The sequence below is a fragment of the Periplaneta americana genome, chromosome 15 (genome assembly GCF_040183065.1).
Source record: "Periplaneta americana isolate PAMFEO1 chromosome 15, P.americana_PAMFEO1_priV1, whole genome shotgun sequence".
Lineage (NCBI taxonomy): Eukaryota > Metazoa > Arthropoda > Insecta > Blattodea > Blattidae > Periplaneta > Periplaneta americana.
Window position 1 is genome coordinate 131,863,453 of NC_091131.1, and position 22,552 is coordinate 131,886,004.

Sequence of the window (22,552 nt, forward strand, 5' to 3'; positions counted from 1 at the left end):
GGACCCGCTAGCGTTACTGTCGTCCTCATCTTGGGATTGCAGTTGAGCAGTGCTGTTGTTGGCACTCGCAGTTGGTACTTGTGGCAGTTTAATTACCTCAACTTACATTTTTGATTTTCTTGTATTTGGATGTCGATTGATCTGGGATATGATGGGATCAGAAGATACTAACAACATATGTAGGACATCTAAGTTTCTCTCACGAGAACACTTCCTAGCGTGGTCTAACCTGTACTTTTGTAAATGTTTGTGTCTTGCCTCTTGAGCATCTTCAGATAACATCCCAATAGGAAGTAATGCAGTTTCTGCAATTTGTCCTACATGTATAAATATTTTATGCACGCTGGATGGCATGTAGTACCATGGATATAACTATTGTAAATAAATGGGCTGTATCATTGGTGTACTTCTCAAACGCCTCAATATACTGTATATTGAACATCTACATGAAATGGTGCATAAAATAACAGAAAATCTGTGAATGATGCCCGTAATATTGGCTGTAATTTGTGGTTTTTCAAAATACCGACGTACTATATTGCCATCATTTGATGTCCCAGGGCCACCAGATTTCGGTATGTCAATAAGAAGACCTAATTGAGAGTGAAATATAGAAATAATCTCCTGTTTTCTACCTTCAAAAATATCTTTGTTGTTGCCTCTGACCTGCCAAGAACAATGTTTTTTTAAGAAAATAATCCTTTTTACGGTGACACTGCATCCAACGTCTGTTTTTTTTTGTAGGTTATTTTACGACGCTTTATCAACATCTTTGGTTATTTAGCGTCTGAATGAGATGAAGGTGATAATGCCGATGAAATGAATCCGGGGTCCATCACCGAAAGTTACCCAGCATTTGCTCATATTGGGTTGAGGGAAAACCCCGGAAAAAACCTCAACCAGGTAACTTGCCCCGACCGGGAATCGAGCCCGGGCCACCTGGTTTCGCGGTCAGACGCGCTGACCGTTACTCCACAGATGTGGACTCCAACGTCTGTTAAAATTACTTCGAATATTTTTCAAAATATTATGAATGCACTTCTCACTATTAGATTCACATGTTTCAATACATGATTTGTTCAAAACATATCTATATAGTTCATCTACGTCGCCACTTTTATTGGCAAGTATTGGAAATAGATCACGGTGCGAAATCACCGGTAGCGGTTTCGAGTATGAAAAAATTAATCACATGCAGAGCGGTCAGTAGGAGCAAATGAAACTAGGTTAGTCTTAAAGTGCACACTTAAACCTACATTCTGACATAAAAATAAATGTGACTCTGTGTGACTGTCCTGTTATAAGTCAACGTTTACTTTGATAAATAGTTTTTAAAAATCGCATTTCCCGCCGTTAAGTTAACATGCCGTTTCTAAAAATTCAAAGTTATTATGATCATAAATTTTATATAATAATTATCCACGAACATTGTTCTTCATTTTCCATTTCAGAATCACAAAATGTTTCACTCCCAGATCACAGAAAACAAGCTTGCTTCTTACACTATTTCTCAGAGTGGCTGAGCAATAAAACTGGTTACAGAGGGGAATCCTCGTCATCATAATTGTGTGACGTCCATATGTTTAGTGTCAAAGCTTCTTTCTCATAGATGAGCATTCTGTGATTCATTAGCAACAACTTGAGATAGGACACGCATAAAAATGAGAACATGTGAAAATTGATTTTGTTCCGGCTAGAATCGCAATCCGTCCCACTGTGCAGTGGTTCGAATTTTATGGGTTAATAAAGTAAAACCCCGATAGACGCTGTTCAAGTGACCGCGTGTAAACAGCGTATTAGGCGGATATACTAATTTTTTCTTATATGCAGTATCTATTAGCATTTTTCTTTATTGAAATACATGATTTATGAAAGGTAATACAGTATTACTCCATTATGCAATTACTGTACTATACGTCAAAAACATTTACAATATGAACTGTACTTAATTCTTTCGAAAAGGGTCATGTATAGTTGTTTGCTGTGTGCATCTTCTCCATGTCCTCATGTTTATCACACTTCACTTTCCTGCGCTTAATCCTCCCGACGTCCCAGCTGCAGTGATTGAGTCGCGATTTGTTATTATCGTCCATAATGTCGATGATGGGATTCCTAATGAATCAGAGAGTGTTTCTGATTAACAGTACTGTTTTCATCGTATTTTGTAAGATTTCCAATTTTTCCGACACAGAAAGCACTTTTCGTATAACATTCATTGTAACCACACTCACAGACATTCAATACACTAAAAGACAACAAACTGACCAGCAAAAATTTCCATTCTGTGGTAAAAATACTCCATTGCTGTTACAGTACATTGCTGAATATTACATCTAAAATATTCCAAAAAAATAGCGTATTATGCGGGACTTGAGCGCAACAAACGAGATATTTTATAAAGGAGTCATATACAGAGTGTTTAAAAAATACGGGGCATAATTTCAGGTATGTATTTCCCACATGTAGACAATCAAAATAGTTCATTACAACATGTGTCCGGAAATGCTTTATTTCCGAGTTATGGCCTTCACAACATTGAAATTCACCGGAACGTTTTTCTTTCCGCAGGTCGTTGCCGTCAAAGGAGACATTAAGAGGGCACTCTGACAGTTCATTCCGAGGCGAAGGTTACATTCAGTGTTGTGTAGGCGTTAGACTGTGCGACATGTATTCAAATCAACAGCTGGCAGAGATACACTTCATGTACGGTAAGGCGGACGGCAATGCTGCGCTGGCTCGTCGTTTGTACCAGGAGAGGTACCCACAGCGACAATGTTCAGATCGGAAGACATTTGTACGTCTCCATTACCGTCTGTGCGAGTATGGAAAATTTAACTCTCCTGGTTTGGGAAGGAGACGACCAAGATCTACAACTCCAGAAGTACAGGAGGAGATTCTGGAGGCTGTGAACATGACTCCTTCTATCAGCACACGAAGGGTAGCGTTGCAAGTCAATGTTCCTCATACGACTGTCTGGAGACTGTTGAAAGAGTGAGTATCAATTGTATCCTTATCATTTGCAACGTGTACAGGCCCTGTCACCAGCAGATTACCCTGCACGAGTTAGGTTCTGTCAGTGGTTCTTGCAGCAGTGTGGTGTAAATCCGAGCTTTCCTGCCTTAGTATTATTTACAGATGAAGCATAGTTCACACGAGATGGCATAACAAATTTCCACAATCAGCATGTATGGGCGTATGAAAACCCACGTGCAACTGTTCCATCTCATCACCAGGTGCGGTTCTCCCTCAACATGTGGGCCGGTATCATTGGTGATCGATTAGTTGGGCCCCATGTACTTGTAAACAGACTTACACAAACTTCCTGGAAAACACCATACCTCATGGTTTAGAAGACACTCCACTGATCAATCGTCAACACATTCACTTCTTGCATGATGGCGCTCCTGCACACTTCAGTCGTACGGCTCGCCGGTACTTGGATCGAAGGTTTCCTGGTCGATGGATAGGTAGAGGTGGCCCAATTGCTTGGCCTCCACGCTCACCTGATCTGAACCCTCTCGATTTCTACTTGTGGGGCCATTTAAAATCATTGGTTTATTCGTCTCCGGTGCCTGATTTGGAATCCCTTCGGAATCGAATTGTGGCATGTTCTGAGGACATAAGCAATACTCCTGGAGTTTGGGATCGTGTTCGCAGGTCAATGAGACATCGATGTGAGGTCTGTATTCAAGCAGGAGGTGGACATTTTGAACATCTTCTGTAATGACAACGACCTGCGGAAAGAAAAAGGTTCCGGTGAATTTCAATGTTGTGAAGGCCATAACTCGGAAATGAAGCATTTCCGGACACATGTTGTAATGAACTATTTTGATTGTCTACATGTGGGAAATACATACCTGAAATTATGCCCCGTATTTTTAAACATCCTGTATATGAAATGTGCAGGCATATAATAACCGCCATTTCTGCAAGAATATGCTTTGACAGCATGGACATAATGTTATTTAGGGCCATGTCAATTCATTTTTTACAGAAAATTAATATTTCAGATTAAGCCTATCATTCAATTTATTTTATCACACTGCGCCTTTGTGTTATTCGACAACTTTATTAACCCTAATAAAAGTAAAACTATTACAAAACTGATATATACTCAGCGAGTATGATTATTTACTTCTGTCCCAACTAACTGTTCTATATTTTGTGACTTAATTTCATTCGATGCAATCTGATGATATTTATATTTATTCATTGTATTATTATTATTATTATTATTATTATTATTATTATTATTATTAAGAAGCCTTCTACATCTCCCTATCAAACCAATCTCAGCTGAAAGGTCGCGCTCCACAGTTTTAAAACTACTGCCGCTGAGAGAGAGAGAGAGAGAGAGAGAGAGAGAGAGAGAGAGAGAGAGAGAGAGAGAGACGGAGAGTGTACTTGTGACAACGTCGCGCTCGCATGTTACTGGCGCTCGCCAAACGTCAGGAGGTTTGAGCGCGACTGTAGTAGCACATTATTCGTATCATTGAAAAGCTGGAGACCAGGAGTCTACCACTCTTTAACTTCTGGGTGGTAGTTGAAGATGGAGGGGAGATGCTGAAAGGAATATGGAGAAATTGGCTAAAAATTATCACAATGTGCCAGAAAAATAGTGGTCTCAATCATTTACAGAAAGTGGCATCTTTGTTGAGAGGGCAGATGAACTCTGGGCTATGTATACCTACTGGACATCTTACAATGATGTTCCTCTTTTTAAGTTCGCCCCAGTTACATCTTGTAAAACTGAACGTTTATTTTCAGCATAACTTACAGGCTTGTATTAACTGATAAAAGGCGTTCCTTCACAAAAGAAAAGGTTGAAAATTTTGATAGTTTGCTATTTAAACTACTGAAAACGCAATTACATTAACACAAAGAAACGTATTTGATACCGCATTTATTATCAGAATTTTTAAAAGTAAAATTAGCTGCAGTTAGAAGCTATCTCTCTCTCATTAAAACTGCACTAAAGCATTCCCAGGTCAGTTAATTTCTTAATTGTATTGTATATTTAAGTGTATATTTCTAAGGTTTTCAGTGTATAGTTACATGCATATTTTGGTAGTTTTTAGTGCATATACATATTATCTAATTATAACTCTCGCTAATAATTTTATACTTCACTCCTTGTTGCAGGCAATCAGTGGCGCACGCATCGAAAATTTCTTACCCCGGCATTCCACTTCCGAATCCTGGAACAATTCATTGACGTCTTCAATTCTAATGGGCACATTCTGCTAGACAAGTTGTCCAGCAAAATTGATGGTCCGGAGTTCGAAATCGCTCCTTACATAACGCTCTACGCTCTGGACAACATAAGCGGTGAGCGAGATGATACAGTTGGAAACAACAATTACATTAGAGTAATTTAAAATTAACCCTAATAACATTTCATGAATCAGTTATAGGTCAGTTGACTGACTGTAGCTGTGGCACAGATTTCCTTCTTAGAGTACTTCGTTTGATTATAATAGAATGATTTAGCTCAATGAAGAATTACAGGCCAACTTGGAATGAAATTGAATTTACGGGAGGAGGCACTATGACCCAGCACTGAAACCTGTTACGATCTATTGCACTAACCCTCAAGCTAGGCGAATTCCCAAATCCACATCGGCTGACTACACCAAGGTTCACTGCTTACCCAGGTTTCGAGCAGTAAACCTCCCTCGTTCCTTAGCCAACCCCCTCCGTGCTTCGCCAGCCGGCGATTGGAGAATGCTGTAGAACGATGACGAAATGGTGACGGAATGATGTAGATGCCTAATATGGGAAAAAAAAACGGGAGAACCTAGAGAAAGATCCCAACTGCGACCTTGTCCCCCACAAGTGTCACTATGGATTTTTCAATGAAAAATCTCAAACCTGACCGGGACTGGAACTCGGGCCCCTTGAGTGACAGGCTGGAGGTCTGACCACTCAGCCACCGCAGCGATCGAAATTATACTTACCGTACTATAATACCAGAACACAAAATTAATTAGCACTTCTGACACTATAATCAGTTGCAGAAGTTTGCTTACAATTCTTTTGGCGACACAAATAAACCTCGATTATTCTGGTTAAATACCACGTACTATGGCGCGGACTTAGAAAATTTCCGAGTAATAAAGAGAACTAGTTCGTGATGTCGTTAGAGGGCATTTTTATATTTCTCTTATCATAGCTATCCCATTACCCTGTCAATGCATATTTTGAATCGACTCCGAATACTTTAGGGATAGTGTGTGTACACAAGAAGTGGAACGATTTTAATTCTTTAGTGTTCAATGTTCTGTGTTTTCGATATCGAAGATACTTCAGAGTATCAAGAACGATGAATAGGCCTACCTTTGTGGAAAGGAAGCGATACTTTTTAGTCCTTATGGAATTCAATTTTTTTCCTTCTGTCTTTCTTTCTTTCTTTTTCTTTCTTTTTTTTTTCTTTCTTTCTTTCCTTCTCACTTCCCTTCTTTTTCAGCGAAGAATTAGCCTTCCATTATATCAAAGTATCTGCCATAAAGAACCGAGTCGCCCTTGGTAGCGTAGTTGGTATAGCCCTGGCCTTCTATGCTCGAGGTTGCGGGTTCGATCCCGACCGAGGTCGATGGCGTTTAAATGGGATTGGCTCATGTCAGTAGATTTACTGGCATGTAAAAGAACTCCTGCGGGACAAAATTCCGGCACACCGGCGACGCTGATATAACTTTTGCAGTTGCGAGCGTCGTTAAATAAACCATAATTTAAATTTTTTGAAAGCACCGGAGTCTTAAAACTTAAATTTCTAATTTTCCCCGCCCCAACAGCACTCCTGTGACAAGAACATCAGTTTTGAAGTAAAATTCTATTATTTGCAGAAACTGCAATGGGTGTTGCAGTCGATGCGCAAAGGAGCAGTGACTCGGAGTACGTCCGCGCAGTACGCAGGTACTTTAGCATAAATAATGACATTTATATTACGTATGCGTGAGCCATATTTGACGTAATGTATTTTGTTACAGCATGGCAGACGTGGTGTTTCAGCGTATGACACATCCCTGGCTTTATCTTGATTTTATGTTCCGGCTGTCGTCGTGGGGAAGGATCCAAAAGAAAAACTTGGCTGTGTTGCACGGATTCACGAATTCCGTGATCAAAGCCCGCAGACAGGCGCAGAAGCAAAACAGTAATATTAACAGCGCCGGCAAGAGACGTCTCGCGTTTCTCGACCTTATGTTGCAGGAGACGGACTTCACCGATGAGGAAATTCGGGAGGAAGTGGACACCTTCATGTTCGAGGTAGAGTCTACAACCAGAATGTTGTTTATTAAAATAAATGATCTCTTCCATAACTATGTAGTGGTGTGTCAGCAAACGACATTGCATACAAGTTGAGAGGACGCGAAGGTATTTCTTTTCCCTTCTACTTGCTCTGAGCCCATCAGTGACAGAGCAGTAGCTGTTACCTCTTATACCTGCACCCCCCAAGCTGTACACAAAAGAAAAGAAAATATTAAATAAAGTACATAAGTGAATATAAAATACAGTAACACAGTTGTTTCACAATTACATGTTTGAGTATATTTTAGTGCCGTCTTACAATATTTTCATAACAATTAATTAAATTAAGGAATGTTAGTTTGTATTCGAGTGGAACGCAGCCGGGAAGGTGGTTCGAACTTTCGCCAGAGCAGAGAGAGACAGAACTATGAGATGCGGAGATGCCAAGTTGCTTACTCATAACAGCGCGAAGCGCGACACCAAAAGCTGTGTCAAATTGCGAAACTAAAGTACTTTTTGCATTTGCGTGTATGTTTATATTAAAATTGAGAAACTGTAAACGTATTCAATTTATAATATAGACAACAACAAAATTAAATTAACAATAGACACAGAATCAAAACAAAAAACACTGAATAATAAACACAAAATTAAAAACTATAATAAATTAATAAATAGACAATTACCTGAACATTAATCAGAAATATCTCTGAGATCGTTTTCCGCATCATCGTCGTCTTCACTTTCTTTGTCACTATCTTCAAGATTGATGATGAAGGGCTCCATTATGACATCCCTACGAATCTCTCGGGCATAATCTTCCTTTTGTAATTTTTCCGCGTGCCGTACACAGTTTTCCCATGTCTCAGTTGATGTGGTTTCAACAGCCTCATGTATCAATGTCTCGACTTCAGCGATTTTAAAAATATTATTTTTCTCGGCAACATACGTTTTCATTTGGGCCCAAATTAATTCAATAGGATTGTAATGGCAGTGAAGGGGAGGAGGCGAACCACTTGATGGCCATATTGTTTGGCAATGCTGTCTATTTCATATGATACTGTCTTCGACTTGAATAGTTTTACCAACATGAGGAGTTCTTCTCTTTTCTGGGAAGATGTGTGAGGAATATTGTGCCTCGAAAGCCAAGACATTATATCTGCTTTGCGGGTATTGGTGGATGGAGCTCGGTTTAGTTGAACTGAATGAATACTGGCGTTGTCCATTACTATTGTAGAATTGAGTGGAATGTTTGGCAATAATTTCTCCACAAACCATTTCTTAAAAAGTGAATAGTTCTTATCTTTATGGTATCTGAATTTGATGTCTTTGATTTTGAGCGAATTATAAATTTGCAGTAGCCAGTAGCAGATACACCAATATGCAACGCAATGAGGCTGCCCCCCCCTTACCAATTGGTACCATAGCCCTCCAGAACCATCACTCATTTGTCAACAGGCACTCCTGCTATGATTCTAATTTATCCAGGTCTCATCTAAGTAGAATATCAAAGAGTTCCCGGCTTCTCTTATCTTATGAATTATTCTTAAGAATGCTATTCTAGCTGTAACAATGTCAACCCTTTCCAAAAGAAATTTCCTCCCGTTAGTGCATCTTTTTTAAAGAAGCCATTTGTTTCAAAATCCGTAGTATCGAATCCCTACTGCCATTAAATCCCACTGCTTCTTTCATTGTTCGGACCAATTTTAATGCAGTAGGATATTCACCATTCTTGTACATGTCAAATATTGATGTACGCAATATATGTTTATCCAGGTACGTGACTGTTTTTTTCCTCTTAGGATTTTTCACTGGCGATCTGAACACTGCATTATTTTTATTTCCGTAGCTTGTTATTCTTTACACTGTTCATAAACTGATACCACATGCTGCTGCTGTCTTCTTTTGAGGTGTGACAACGTCGCTTTCCTTACATTCACCACACCTCGCCGTCTGCTGCTCGATGCTTACAAAGCACAAATACACTTTAAACACTATTTCTCTCTCCTGCTGATGTAATACTTGCTGCGTTTCTCTTCCTGGATCCATGTTTCTATAGCAGTAGCGGCTCGTCGTAAAGAAAATAGGTGAAGTGCTGTTCACATACACAAATGCATAAACAGTTTTGCTGATATAATGAGTAGGCCTACTATTCGTAAACTGCGTACAATTTTACTAGTTCTAGAACACATGCAAACAGGAGAACTAATTTATTTCAGGACTCACCCAATTTCTTGCATACAAAGTCAATCCTCCCATCTTTTAAAGCAGCAAACCTGTCAATGATGTCTTCATAAAATGTCTCAGTTCAACTGAGGGTGGACAGTATATCTCTATGCAAAGCTATGGGGCTAATGATGAAAGTCTCTCCTGTTATGTGGCATTCCAAATGAAATTTTCAATCTTTTCAAAGAGAAAAGCTTCTTACATCGGAATAATTCGTTTTTGTTATTTTATACAACTTCTCTATTTTTACCACTTTTTAAAAACAAAGAATAAATGGACGTCCAGAATTTAAAACATCTTTTCTATCCTCACATTTAAGTCTGCAAAATGGAATTTTTATAATATATTACAAACCGTGCCATTTTCGGGATACATATTTCGCACTCATTTATTAATATTTTCTATGTACTGGTATCTAAGTATTTGTATAATAGCACTATAGTGATTAAACATACAATATACACTACGATGTAGGATTAATACACTATATACACTTATCAGTAATATATTCTAAATACATTAAATAATAAGTTAGAGTCTGTGTGATGTATCTTGTCTCACTGTGAAAAGAGAGAGAAAGGAGATATGTCTTACTTCGTCTGTATTGTTATGGCAATGGGTGAGTGGAGCGGTGCCGTCCATCCATCCAGTGGCGGAAGGGACCAGTTGGTACATTCTGTAGCGAAAAATAAAATTACATTATCGCTAGAGACAGCCATGACATTATTCAAAGTCAAAATCAGCCCTATATTGCATTATGGTCTGAACATCATATGGGAGAACCTTACAAAGAACAATCTAAAACGCATAGAGCGAGTGAAGGCAACATTTATTAAAAGAGCCCTATCCATATCAAAATATGCTCCATCACGACTATGCTACGAAATGTCAAGGCAACCCTTCTATATCGAAGATTTGAGACACCAACTACTGCTCCCGTCCACTGCCCAGTACGAGAATCTCCTACAGGAACTCCGAATGAAGAGGTCACAAATATGGAGCGACTTCTATACAACAGAGGCCATGTTGTCCGACGAGTGGAAGAGACCGTACTACGAACTCAGACACACCATCACACGCTTCGCAGTGCATGGTTTTCATTTCAAGATCTGCAAAACGACAGGCTACCATGAGCCCAGTGTAGAGTGCGTGTGTAAATTGTGCGAAGGTGCCTGTGAAAGATACCACGCCCTCTCATGCAGACTAAGAAGCGAATCACTAACGAGTTTCTGTAGTGAATAAGCATCCATGGAACGAACACACAAAATATGCATATTTTGCGCTTTTCTACCTATTATTATAAAATAAAATTACAAAATATCTCTCTTTGTACTGTGTAGTTCCGTCACTGAGCTTGTCTTCCAAGAAATTGAGCTCCGGTAGCCTGGACAATAACAAGGTTTTGAAGGGAATACTGACAATTTACAACCCTCCTATAATCTCCACCCTCATTTGAAGGGACTTGGTTTTATTGCTACTGAGACAGGTATAATAAGGCCCAGTTGCAGAAACGCAAATCAAATCAGTCCCTGATCGCCAGTTAGTTGATGTCTGATTTATTTGATTGTTCGTTGCGTTGCACAAACGTGAATCTCCAATCAACTTGTCTCAATTTACTAATTGCTGATTTGGGAAAGAAATACATTTGACAACAGCGCTATTTAGCAACCACAGCCAATTTGATGCTCTTTAAAAGTCGCGAAACGAATGCATCAAGTGGGCGGTGACTAGGAAAACAAGTGAATGTTTTGCTGGTTTGTTGCTTTTTGTAGAAAGGAAACAGGCGGATTCTATTTGTATATAGACTACAATATAGTGAAAAAAATGAAGCAAAAAGAAAAAAAAAACGTGAGGGGGCTTCTGTTGTGGGATTTGCTAGGGGAGTCGACAAGAAATTGGAATATGCATAGCCTCCATAACCTAAAATAATTCCATTTCCCATCTCTCTGTTTACAAATGGAGCTCGTAACCTACTCATTAAAAATATTGTGTTGTCATGTGTAGAACCCTGCCAACGGGCTACAACATTCCAGAATTTCAATGATGGTGTAGACTACATATTGCCTGTATATTCACAGAAAAGAAACCTTTTCTATTTCGATAAAGTTCGGCATCATTTCAACCAGGTGATTGGACGGGGATGTGAGCAGTCTATACAACCAATATTAAGCTACTCTTGGAAATCCTGACATGGCTGAAAATTCTCTCTGGATTTCAAATCGTTCCCTGTTTGAAGTTTGGGGATTTATGAGACCCTGCCATAACAAAGCAATTTCATACGTAACATTCCTAACTACTCGGCAAATAGTTGATTTGTGGACCCTAACAAGATAACCCAAGACCATCTGAAAAATTCCAACAGCATGAAATCTCAGCATTATTAGAACTTGGTTCATAGGAGAAAGTGAAAGGTTTCGATTTGTCTGTCTGCATATAGGCCTATTTGTTTCAATTTTTTAAAGTAACAAAACACACGAATCCTTACTTAACTTAAATCTTTGCTCAAATTCGCTGTCATTATACATAAAGACAATTCATGTCCATCACGGAAACGCCTTCTTCTTAATATTTTTTTTTTTCATTCTAAAATTTCTTCATCAGAAGAATCCATTATGTCGAAAACAATATTGTTACGCTATAACTATTTACTATATAATTACAGTAACTGCATTACAAACAGAACAACATAAATAGCCTACTTGATTGATGATCAGTGACTTGACCAGCAAAAATCTGTTGATCAAATCTGATGGAAGACTGATCTCCGATCAAACACTGATTGTTCTTTCTGCAACAGAAATAGAACTGATGGCCAATCAAACCCTCCTTAATTGCCAATCATATTTTGATCGGCGTTTCTGCAACCGGGCCTAAGTACTAAACTATCAGTACATGTGTACATTTACGCGCGCGTTAAACTTTCAAATACAAGAGCTGGAACAAAACTGGCAAACTCATGAGAAGAAATAATACACGCGGCGGAAAACAACTTTTAAATTTTACGAATGTATGTGGCGTGCATTCCTGATAAAATAACATAGAGCCAGCTAATTTACCGCTGGAGGGGTGGCTGCTTAGACACAAGGAATGAGGATACTTTTCTCGAGTCAGGTAGTAGGCCTACATACTAAAAAATTTCACAGCCCTTCAACAATAGCCCCCCGCCTTGGAGACCAGCTTCAACCCTTCTGTACCGTTAGATCTGCAAACTGGTTACTCCACCTACAAGTCTGACAGTTCTCCGTAACTGAAAGACTCAGAAACGCACATCACTCATACAATCTTTCTATAGTGCGTGACGTCACGTTACCATGGAGACCAAGTGCTGTATGAGAATGGGAGCTCAAACATTTTCACCTGTACAGTATTATAGGTTTCAATAGACACCGCACGGCGCTCGTAACAATTGACATTATTCTATTCAGCGGACGGTTACAGGTATTATTTATATAACTAAACACTGTGAATAACGACTGAAAATAAACTTTTTTTTTATTTTAGAAATATGGAACCGGTAATAACTAGAATTAATTATCATTAATACAAGATAAAATTGTGTTTTACACGTAAATCTATAACATTTTGTCAATCTATAACATTTTGTAAAACCCGAGAGGAAACTACTCTTAATTACGAATTCAGTGGTGTTGTAATTCCGCAAGAACAATGTTGTAAATACCTAGGTGTGTATTTAAACTCCAAACTTTCTTGGGGAGAGCATGTTGATAATGTTACAGGCAAAGCATGGAGGGCACTTCACTTTATTATGAGAATCTTGAGAAAGGCTAGCCCCAAATCGAGGGAAATAGCATATCTAACATTAGTGCGACCGTTAATGGAATACGGAACTACATGTTGGGATCCCTATAGAATATATCAGATAAATTCCTTAGAAAGAATCCAGTATAGGGCAGCTAAATTTGTTAAAGGTAAAAGAGAAGATGGGAACGATACGATAAAAGAACTTAAATGGGAAACTTTGGAAAACAGACGTAGGAAAACTAGAATAACATCATTATATAGAGCACATCTAGGTCAGAAAGCATGGGTAGACATAACGGCTCGGTTAGAAAAGCCAACGTACTATGGTAGGAACGATCATGATTTTAAAATCAAATGTAGGAAACAGAAAACGGATGTAGGTAAATTCTCATTTTTAAATAGAACTATAAATGATTGGAATGACCTACCTGCAGCGGTCTTTGAGGGCTGTCCTTCCTTAAGGAGATTCAAGAATAATTTAAAGAGTTGTATATAAAGTGAAAATTAAAATTAAGGTACATTCAACATTTAATTTTTTAAGGTGGCATGTATTTATCTAGCCTGACGAGTTTACTTCCTTGGTTTGAATTGTAAATTATTTAAAAATAGCGTGTAAGAGGGCCTTAGACTAGAAATGTTTAGTTTAAATGTAGTTCTGTTTATAAGTACAGTATGCATAAGAATGCAATTATTTGACTTATTTGAACTGTTGTATCAGTGAAGCGAGGTGAGTCAGTGAAGTTATGGTTTTACAGTGCAGTGAACAGTTCCGATCAGTGATAATTTATAGCGTCAATGAAATGTGTTCTATAGTGTCAGCGAAATGTGTTACAGAGTGTCAGTGAAATGTGTGCTAAAGTGTCAGTGAAATGCGTCATAGTGCCACTACAGGGAATGAGATGAGAGTAAAGTGAAAGACTATTGAAAATTATGTAGGACCTATACATAATCATGTAGGTTGTGTTGTAAAATTAGGTGTTTTATTTTATGTTTTATTATTATTGTGTTAAATTGTATTGTGTATTCTTATTGTATTGTGTATAAAATTGTATATGGGTTGTAAATTTTATTATGTATTGTAAATTTTATTGTGTATTGCTTATCATTTTAACTGTGTATTGTTAATATTGTATATACCACTGCCACCGGGTGCTTGCCCACTTGCAGTGTAAATAAATACATACATACATAAATAGGTGAAATGGTACTTCACCTACTTCACCTGAATAACCGCCCCTGTTCTATAGTACACACAAATTTATTTATAGTAATATTTTCAATATAAATCTTAAAACATCCACTCGTGAACTACACACTCAATCGTCTATTATTATTATTTTCAGCGGAAAACACGTCATACCACAAAGCGCGCGAATGCTATCGCGCAACCGTCTTCACGCCGCCTTCCCGGCTGCGTTTTTTTTTTTAATATTGTGTCGTGCGTTATGTTGGTTGAAGCACGGTCCTTGGGTTGAAGTTTGTCGAGCGTGACAAGAACCGAAGTATCCTTTGAAGAAGCGGATCTATTCAGCTCGCTCGAACTTCTCTTTTCAAGCTCGCTGGTCTCTCCTAACCTCCCCTCCCAACCCTTCATGATTTTAGCTGCATAACGATTTTAGAACAAATCTTGTAAAATGTTATTTTGATGTAAGGACGGGTGATTTTTATTACAAAATTATTACTAAACATCCACAGAAATATGCATACATGTAGGTAAATCACATTTTGTTTTAAAAATATATGGAAATTTTTACTATATCGATTACCGACAGAAAGTAGCTATAATTACATTCTTCGCATAATATTCAAATAAATCATAGTTGCTCGGTAACAACATTTGTGTGGATATACGGATGATTAAAGTCTTATAACATGAACACATGTATAAAATAAATTATATAAGTCCATAAAAAAATGATTTCATTGTCACTTTACACATCATTATAACTTATAATATCCACATGTTAATAAATAAAATATACAATTTCAATTACGTACCGCACATAGTTTGTTGTAACTTGCAATATCTAAACTTAGAATAAATAAAATAATCTCATTTTCATATTTCATATAATATACTTACAGTACCTTACCTGTTAATAAAGAGAAAAAATCATTTTCTAGAATAAATAAAATAATTTCATTTTCATATTACACATAAGAAACTTACAGTATCTTACCTGTTAATAAAGAGAAAAAATCATTTTCATACTATACATAATTGCAAAAAGAACATGTTATACTTTTATAGATAGGCCACAAAGGGAAACATCGAAGGAAGAAGGTTCGATCCGGTGTTTTGGATTGAATTCGGCGTAGCTCAGTGGTCAGAGCGCTTGGTACGTAGAACTAAGTACTCGGGTTCGCTATGCAGGAGAAGGCCTGTCGTGCTTTTTCCACCCTGTTATAAAAAATTCGCTGTCCTCAACTCTCACCCCTTCATGTTTTAACCGCTTAAGGATTTTTGCACAGATCTTGCGATTAGTTTGTCATATGAAATAAGACGAAGTTTGTAAAATCTTGGTTGCCTCTCTCATGTTCGAACATTGCAGGACACTATTTTGAACCGCTTAAGGATTTGAGCACACATCTTGCGATTAGTTTGCCGTATGAAGTAAGACGAAGTTCGTAAAATCTTGGTTACCGCTCTCATTTTCGAACATTGCAGGACACTATTTTGAACCGCTTAAGGATTTGAGCACACATCTTGCGATTAGTTTTTATATGAAATAAGAAGTTTATAATGTCTTGGTTTCCTCCTTCATGTTTGTACATTGCACAATACTATTCGGTACTAAAAATATAAGCCTATGCGTTTTTTTTTCTTTTCAATATATTTTGTTTGATTTATTTATACGCATATTTTTATGAATGTTTAATCATATTAATAACAATAAAAAGTACTTATACTCATTACTGTGCGTAACTTCGCAAGATAAATGTCTGCTAAAGCATAAAGGTACAGGGACAGGAGGAACTAAGGAGAAAGGCACCGAACGTATGTTAGGAGAGGAAAGACTGAACAAACGTAAAGGGAACTTCGGTCGAAAAACTTGAGCCAAACATAAGACCTCGGTTATTTTAGTTTACATGCTTCATTTTCACGTACTGCTGGATGCCTAAGGAGTAGGACGAAGTTTGTAGTATCTTGATATCCCCTCTCATGTTCGAACATTGCACGACACTAGTTTGTATTATAAACTAGCGGTGAAGAAAACATTTATCTTCTGCTGTTAGTAGCTTTTTTATGTGCCAGTTAATATGAACGGTAATAAAATGAAATATAAAGGCTTAGTATAAAACGGGTCTTTCCCGGGGATAAAAGGCGGTCAGAGCGTGGTGCCGACCACACCACCTCATTCTAGTGCCGAGGTCATGGAAAGCATGGGGCTCTACCTCCATGCCCCCCCAAGTGCCTTCATGGCATGTTATGGGGATACCTTTTAGTATAAACTTTCTAAATATAGAATACCGTTAAACATTTTCAATAATAAAATGTGTCACTATGTTGAAAGTCAATTAATTGAACGTTTGTGATATGGACAGTAGCATCTTCCGCTTCACTGATGGTGGAGAGTGTGGTAGAGGGGAAAGGCCTATCAACCAAACTGAAATGGGGATTAAAAGGAATTAATGAGCTGAAAAAAATCAAGTTATCTAGTTGTCGATTAAAGCTTTTTCTCTTTCTGGTCAAAGGAAACATTACCTTCGAGGTAAATAAAAATCCAGTAAGACATTCCGGAAATAATTTTTAATATCCTACTGACATCACCTTCCGCAATACGAGCCGTATAAAACAACTATTTTCGTGATTAAATACATAGTTGCAGTAAGCTCCAATATCCTACAGGAAACATATTCCACTAAAACAGCCGACAGAGATACTGTCATCCGCGGCGAAATGTCCAGTTAGATTCACGAAAAATAAGCTATAACACACTAATAAAACTATGTTCTGCTATGTGAGCCAGTTTGGATCACAACAAAAAACAAAAACTTTAATAGCCTACTGAAACCATAGTGGTACACGTACCACTGAGTCAGACTGAGTTCTTTGATAGAGAAATCTTCTGTATATTAAACTTGACACTTTCTATTCTAGGTTTTGAAGAGGGTTACAGCGTTTGAATGCAACTGATTGCTTACTAACTTATTTTAAATACAATTCCACTTTGAGAGGTTACACTAAGTTCCACTTTCCCACTGGATACGATCATCTCAGGAGCCATGACTCTGACTTCTTTCACACATACCCTTCACTACTTCCTTGGACCATCTAACCTCGGACATCCGTTGGACATGTCCAAACCATTGGGGTACTTGACGCCCCAGACGCTCAACCACATTATCAATCAGCTTAAATCTTTATCGTTTCGTACCCTTTGAACACGGGAGAGAGGCAGGCTACGCCGTAGTCCAACTTTTTCCACAGCTCTAATCTGCTCTGTATGCTTTACTGTCAATATCCATTCGAACTTCTCCGTCATACGTCACAATAATCTCTGCAATTAGGTCCAGATTCCTCATTTTTGTTTCCTCACATGTGTCCGATGGATGAAGGTTGGATCGTAGATATTTCACTGTCATTTTTTTTTTGTTTACTTGGTTATAGAACAAAGCTACATCAACTACTAGGTTATTTAGCGTTGATGGAATTGGTGATAGCGAGAGACGATATTTGATGAGATGAAGCCGAGGATTCGCTATAGATTGTAAGACATTCGTCTTACGGTTGGGGAAAAACCTCAAAAAAAAATAACTAGGTAATGAGACCAAGAGGGAATCGAATCCATATCCGAAAGCAGCTCCGGATTGGCAGGCAAGCGCCTCAGCCGGCTGAGCTACGCCGGTGGCTCCCAGTGTCTCCACTGTGCTTCCAAGAAGTTCAGGTTTCTACTCTATCCCAAAAACCAATATATAGAATGTATATAATTTAAACTCCAGAAGTAAAGCAGTCGATCACTTGTTTCATAATACATTTAATGTCATCCTGATCGTATGCGATATTTACCTGATGGTCTGTAAAGAGTAGTGAATGGGCAACCTGCAATGAATTAAAAAGAGAAACAGTAAAATAATATGATTATCTTATTTAGATCCCCTGAACTACACACAAGGCAAGCGCACACGTAGTAAAGTCACACTTTACCCATCGCGTTTGCTGCATCAAAAGAAAGTCTATGCAGTCTGTGAAATTATAAGTTTTTAGTTCTCGATTTTATGTCCGTTTTCAATTAGACAACTTATTCAAAGATGTTCAGATAATAATGGGCCCACTATGATGATAGAGAACGAGTGGAACAGAAATAGCAGAAAACTGTTCGAACTTTGAGGAAAAACTGCGCAAAAACTGTTTTCTCTACCACAGCTTCCGCAATTTTATTAGCCTAAGCTTAGGCCTATAAGCCTTAACGGAAATTAAACTCCGGTACCTTCTGTAAGAATCACATGTTTATATGAGGTACACTGCTGTCTGATACGCGAAGACATTAAGATGTTCAACGTGGCATATTTTACGCTGATATCCAGCAGTCTTTCTAGAGAAACCAAGGAAAAGCGCGATAAAACTGACTGAGTATAAAGCTGGTTCGCAGATTAAAAACCGGGCTTACGGAGTAGGATTGCAGTACCTATTCCGCTGAAAATCAACAAAGATTTTTGCAATCTGTAACAACATAAATTTAATAACATGTAATATCGAATATTGTTCGTTGGTATAACTCTGTTAAGCATTTTAATGCAGCAACTGAAGGTCGGAAAAAAATGTAATAAATAATTCACATTGTAGGTAATAGTCGGTACGAATTAGCCTACGTACCTATACTATCATATTCTCCACGGTTCCACCGAGTTCGAATCTCAATTTCTCTTTTCTCTGTATTGCAGGGTCATGATACCACCACTTCCGCCATTTGCTACGCGCTCTGGAATCTCTCGCGTGACCAGGAAGTGCAGGTAAGTGGGAACACCAGCGTGTAGGGAATTATAAGTAGGCCTATGGGCACTGCGCGTCGGTACCATTGATGTAGCAGTGACTTATTTCAGTGAACTTCGAACCAGCTGTACCGGAATAAGCGTGAAGTTCTGCCTTTTTCCCTATAGTTAGCACTCATATCGCACCAGAAATCGACAGCAAAAGCACTTTCTAACAGACCTGCCGGCGAATAGAGATTGCTGTTTCACCGTTCGCTGGTTCTCGATTATACTAACCTCTAGCATTTGAAAGTAACATCAAAAGCTAACTTGGTGCATGCGCACAATAAAACAGAGCCGGGAATTTCGCTCAGTGTCCACTTTCATTACTTCCCATTCGCTGGGAGCACCTTCAAATGCTACGTTCTTTTAAATTAATCCCTACGTTATACGAAGTGTGATGCAAAAAAGACGATTTAGGATTATCACGAAAATACACACTTTTCAGCATCCCTGATAATGAAAAAATAGTTTTGGATAGGCCTATGCCATATGTTATATTCGTCCGCCTGTAGTTAGTGATTTTTCCTAAACCAGAGTCGGCGCGTTAGGAGTATTAGGGGAATGGAATAGTCCAACACTGCGACCTGTTACGATCTATTGCGCTAACCCTCAAGCTACGCGCATTCTCAAACCCACACCGACTGCGTATCCAGGTTTCAAGCAGGCAACCCCCCTCGTTCCTAGACCAGCCCCCTCCGTGCGTCGCCAGCCGGCGATCGGGGAATGCTATGGAATGATGACGAAATGGAGAAATGGTGACAGAATGATGTAGATGTCTAAGATGGTGAAAAACGGGAGAACCCCGAGAAAAACCCCAAATGCGACCTGAAAAATCCCAAAACTGACCGGAATTAGAACCCGTGCCGCCTACGTGACAGGCCGGAGGTCTGACCACTCAGTCACCGCAGGGGTAAGTATCAGGGGAGGTAAATGACGAAAAGTGGTTAGAAATAGAAATCGACTCGACATGCAAGTTATAATATCAGCAGGACCGTGACATCGGTATATTTGTATTAGTTTGAAGGTGAACATACGACGCCGGACGGAATGTAATCTACGTGTTTCAAGTACAGGCAACGGAAACGAATTTGACACACGCCTAAGCAAGCACGTTTCGTGTTTTGTAATACGATTATTGCATATTATAAAATCAAGACAATAGGCTACAATCATCGTACGAGGCGCATCCAGAAAGTAAGTTTCCCTATTAAAAAAAAAGAACACACACTTTCAGGAAAAAATTTATTCGCAACAGGTACAGCAATGTTTCAGCTATTTTTCAACATAGCCACCATCAGAATTGAGACACTTGTCGTATCGTGGGATCAACTTTTGTATCCCTCTGTCGTAGAACTCTGCCGCCTGTGAATGGAACCAGCATGTGACAGACGTCTTCAGCTCTTCGCCGTTGCCAAAACGCTCACCGGAGGACAGGAATTTCTTGAGGAGAGAGAGAGAGGGTGGGGGGAGAGGGGGGGAGAGATAGAGAGAGAGATGTTTGGCCCATAGGCCTGACAGAGCTGCCGATGAATTTCAATTGGCGCAATGCTTTGTGCATTAAAGAACTTTATCACCGACCGAACCTCGCAGGCGGCGGGAGAAGGAATAAGAGCTTCCATTTCGGACCACTGCTGCCACGCTACTGGCATCAGGCGGGACCTGTCCGGCTGGCATGTGATTGATACGTCACAGATCTGTTACGCATGCCAATTGACACGGCTAATTACGTTTACTTTCAAGGGGAAAAAATCGGGAAACTTACTTTCTGGATGCGCCTCGTATATAAGGGTTATTATCGGAAAGATCTAAATTGCTGTTGAGGTGGAGAATAATGTTGGAGATCATACTTAAATTGTCACAAATGTTAAAAAAACGTGAGTCTGAAAAGATGTTTTTTTTATGAGTAGAGTTTTGCTTTACAGTTTTGGAATGCCGAAAATGTATATGACGTATAATGATATAAGCAAAAAAGTGTGTGCAAAAATGAACACAGTAGGCCTAATACAAAAAAAACTGTGGTTTGAATACATTATGCAAAATTGCAAGAGTTTTGACAGATGACAAGTGCGATTGTTATAAAATTGATGTAGAAATGGATGACATGAAATATTTTACGTATTCGCCCTTGGTTTCAGGCGATGTAGAACGCAGTTTTTCCTCACACAAGGTTATACTCTCCGACACTCGGCGGTCATTTTCATTTGGAACTTTGAAAATGAATGTTGTTGTTCACTGCAGCAGGGACTGAAACCAGGCGAACAACATGCAAGAAAAGTAAGGTCGGAATAGATGTGATAAATAAGTTAATATAACAGTTAAATATAGGGAAAGCAAAGTTGTACGCCATATACCTTTTCGACATTCTAAAACTGTACTGCAAAACTCTAAATATTAAAAAAGAAACATCTTTTCAGACTTATGTTTTACCATATTCGTGACAATTTAAGTATGATTTCTCAACCTGACCAGCATTTTAGACCTTTCCGATATTAACCCTTATATACAATGATTGTATTGTCTTGATTTTATAATACGCAATAATCGTATACAAAACACGGAACGTGCTTGCTTAGGCGTGTGTCAAATTCGCTTCCGCTGCCTGTACTTGAAACGTCAACTGTATTCTGACCGGCGTCTTATGTTCACCGTAAACTAATACAAATATACCGATGTCACGGCCCTAAATATCAGCAAGTGGCGGAGTGCAAATTAGAACCTTTCACCGTGTTTGTCTTTTCTGTTCCGTTAAATAGAGTCTTTCGTTACATATTATTTTTCAAAATGGAAAGCTCTTAAGGATAATGTTTAAGGAACGAGATATTTAATAAATGTAATGGATTCATTAAAATCTGATATCATATCTTTAATTTTAATTACCCTGCATCAATAAAAATGTAATAAACAGGCACAATAAAACATAGAAAACTAACTGAAATGAAAGGAAGTAGCGTCTTAATTGCAGTAGGTATAATAACTTTTTAAAAATAAAACTTTGTAGTTTGTCAACAGTAATCTCACTAGAGGATTTGATTTATCTAGAGAAAATTAAAACTAGAGTGGGATTTAATTGACTATTACACGATTAGAAGAAAGTATATAAAGATTAGAAGTAACGAAGTACTCCAATACAATAAAATATTAACTGACTTACGAAAATACAACTGTCTTCAAATTTGTGCCATCTCAACATTATAAATATTACGCTAGTAGATGGCAGTAGTGTGTTATGAATAGCTGTTTTCTTATCAGTTTTGCCAACTATGGAATCTTCATTGAACTCTGTGGACGGTTACTGGTCAAGAGGGCTTTGTTGATTCAGTTTCATTTTTATTAAAACAGTTGC

The 22,552-nt window shown here is 38.4% G+C and overlaps 1 protein-coding gene across 2 annotated transcripts in view; it reads left to right on the forward strand.

Moving 5' to 3' along the window:
* The window catches only part of LOC138715339 (cytochrome P450 4C1-like), an 80,101-nt gene that overhangs the window by 35,540 nt on the left and 22,009 nt on the right, over positions 1-22,552 (forward strand). For both annotated transcript variants that reach the window (XM_069848154.1, XM_069848155.1), the window contains exons 5-8: positions 5,143-5,328; positions 6,843-6,912; positions 6,987-7,263; positions 19,120-19,188. In XM_069848154.1, the coding sequence (XP_069704255.1) occupies positions 5,143-5,328; positions 6,843-6,912; positions 6,987-7,263; positions 19,120-19,188 (602 nt within the window). The remainder of the gene's footprint in view (positions 1-5,142; positions 5,329-6,842; positions 6,913-6,986; positions 7,264-19,119; positions 19,189-22,552) is intronic.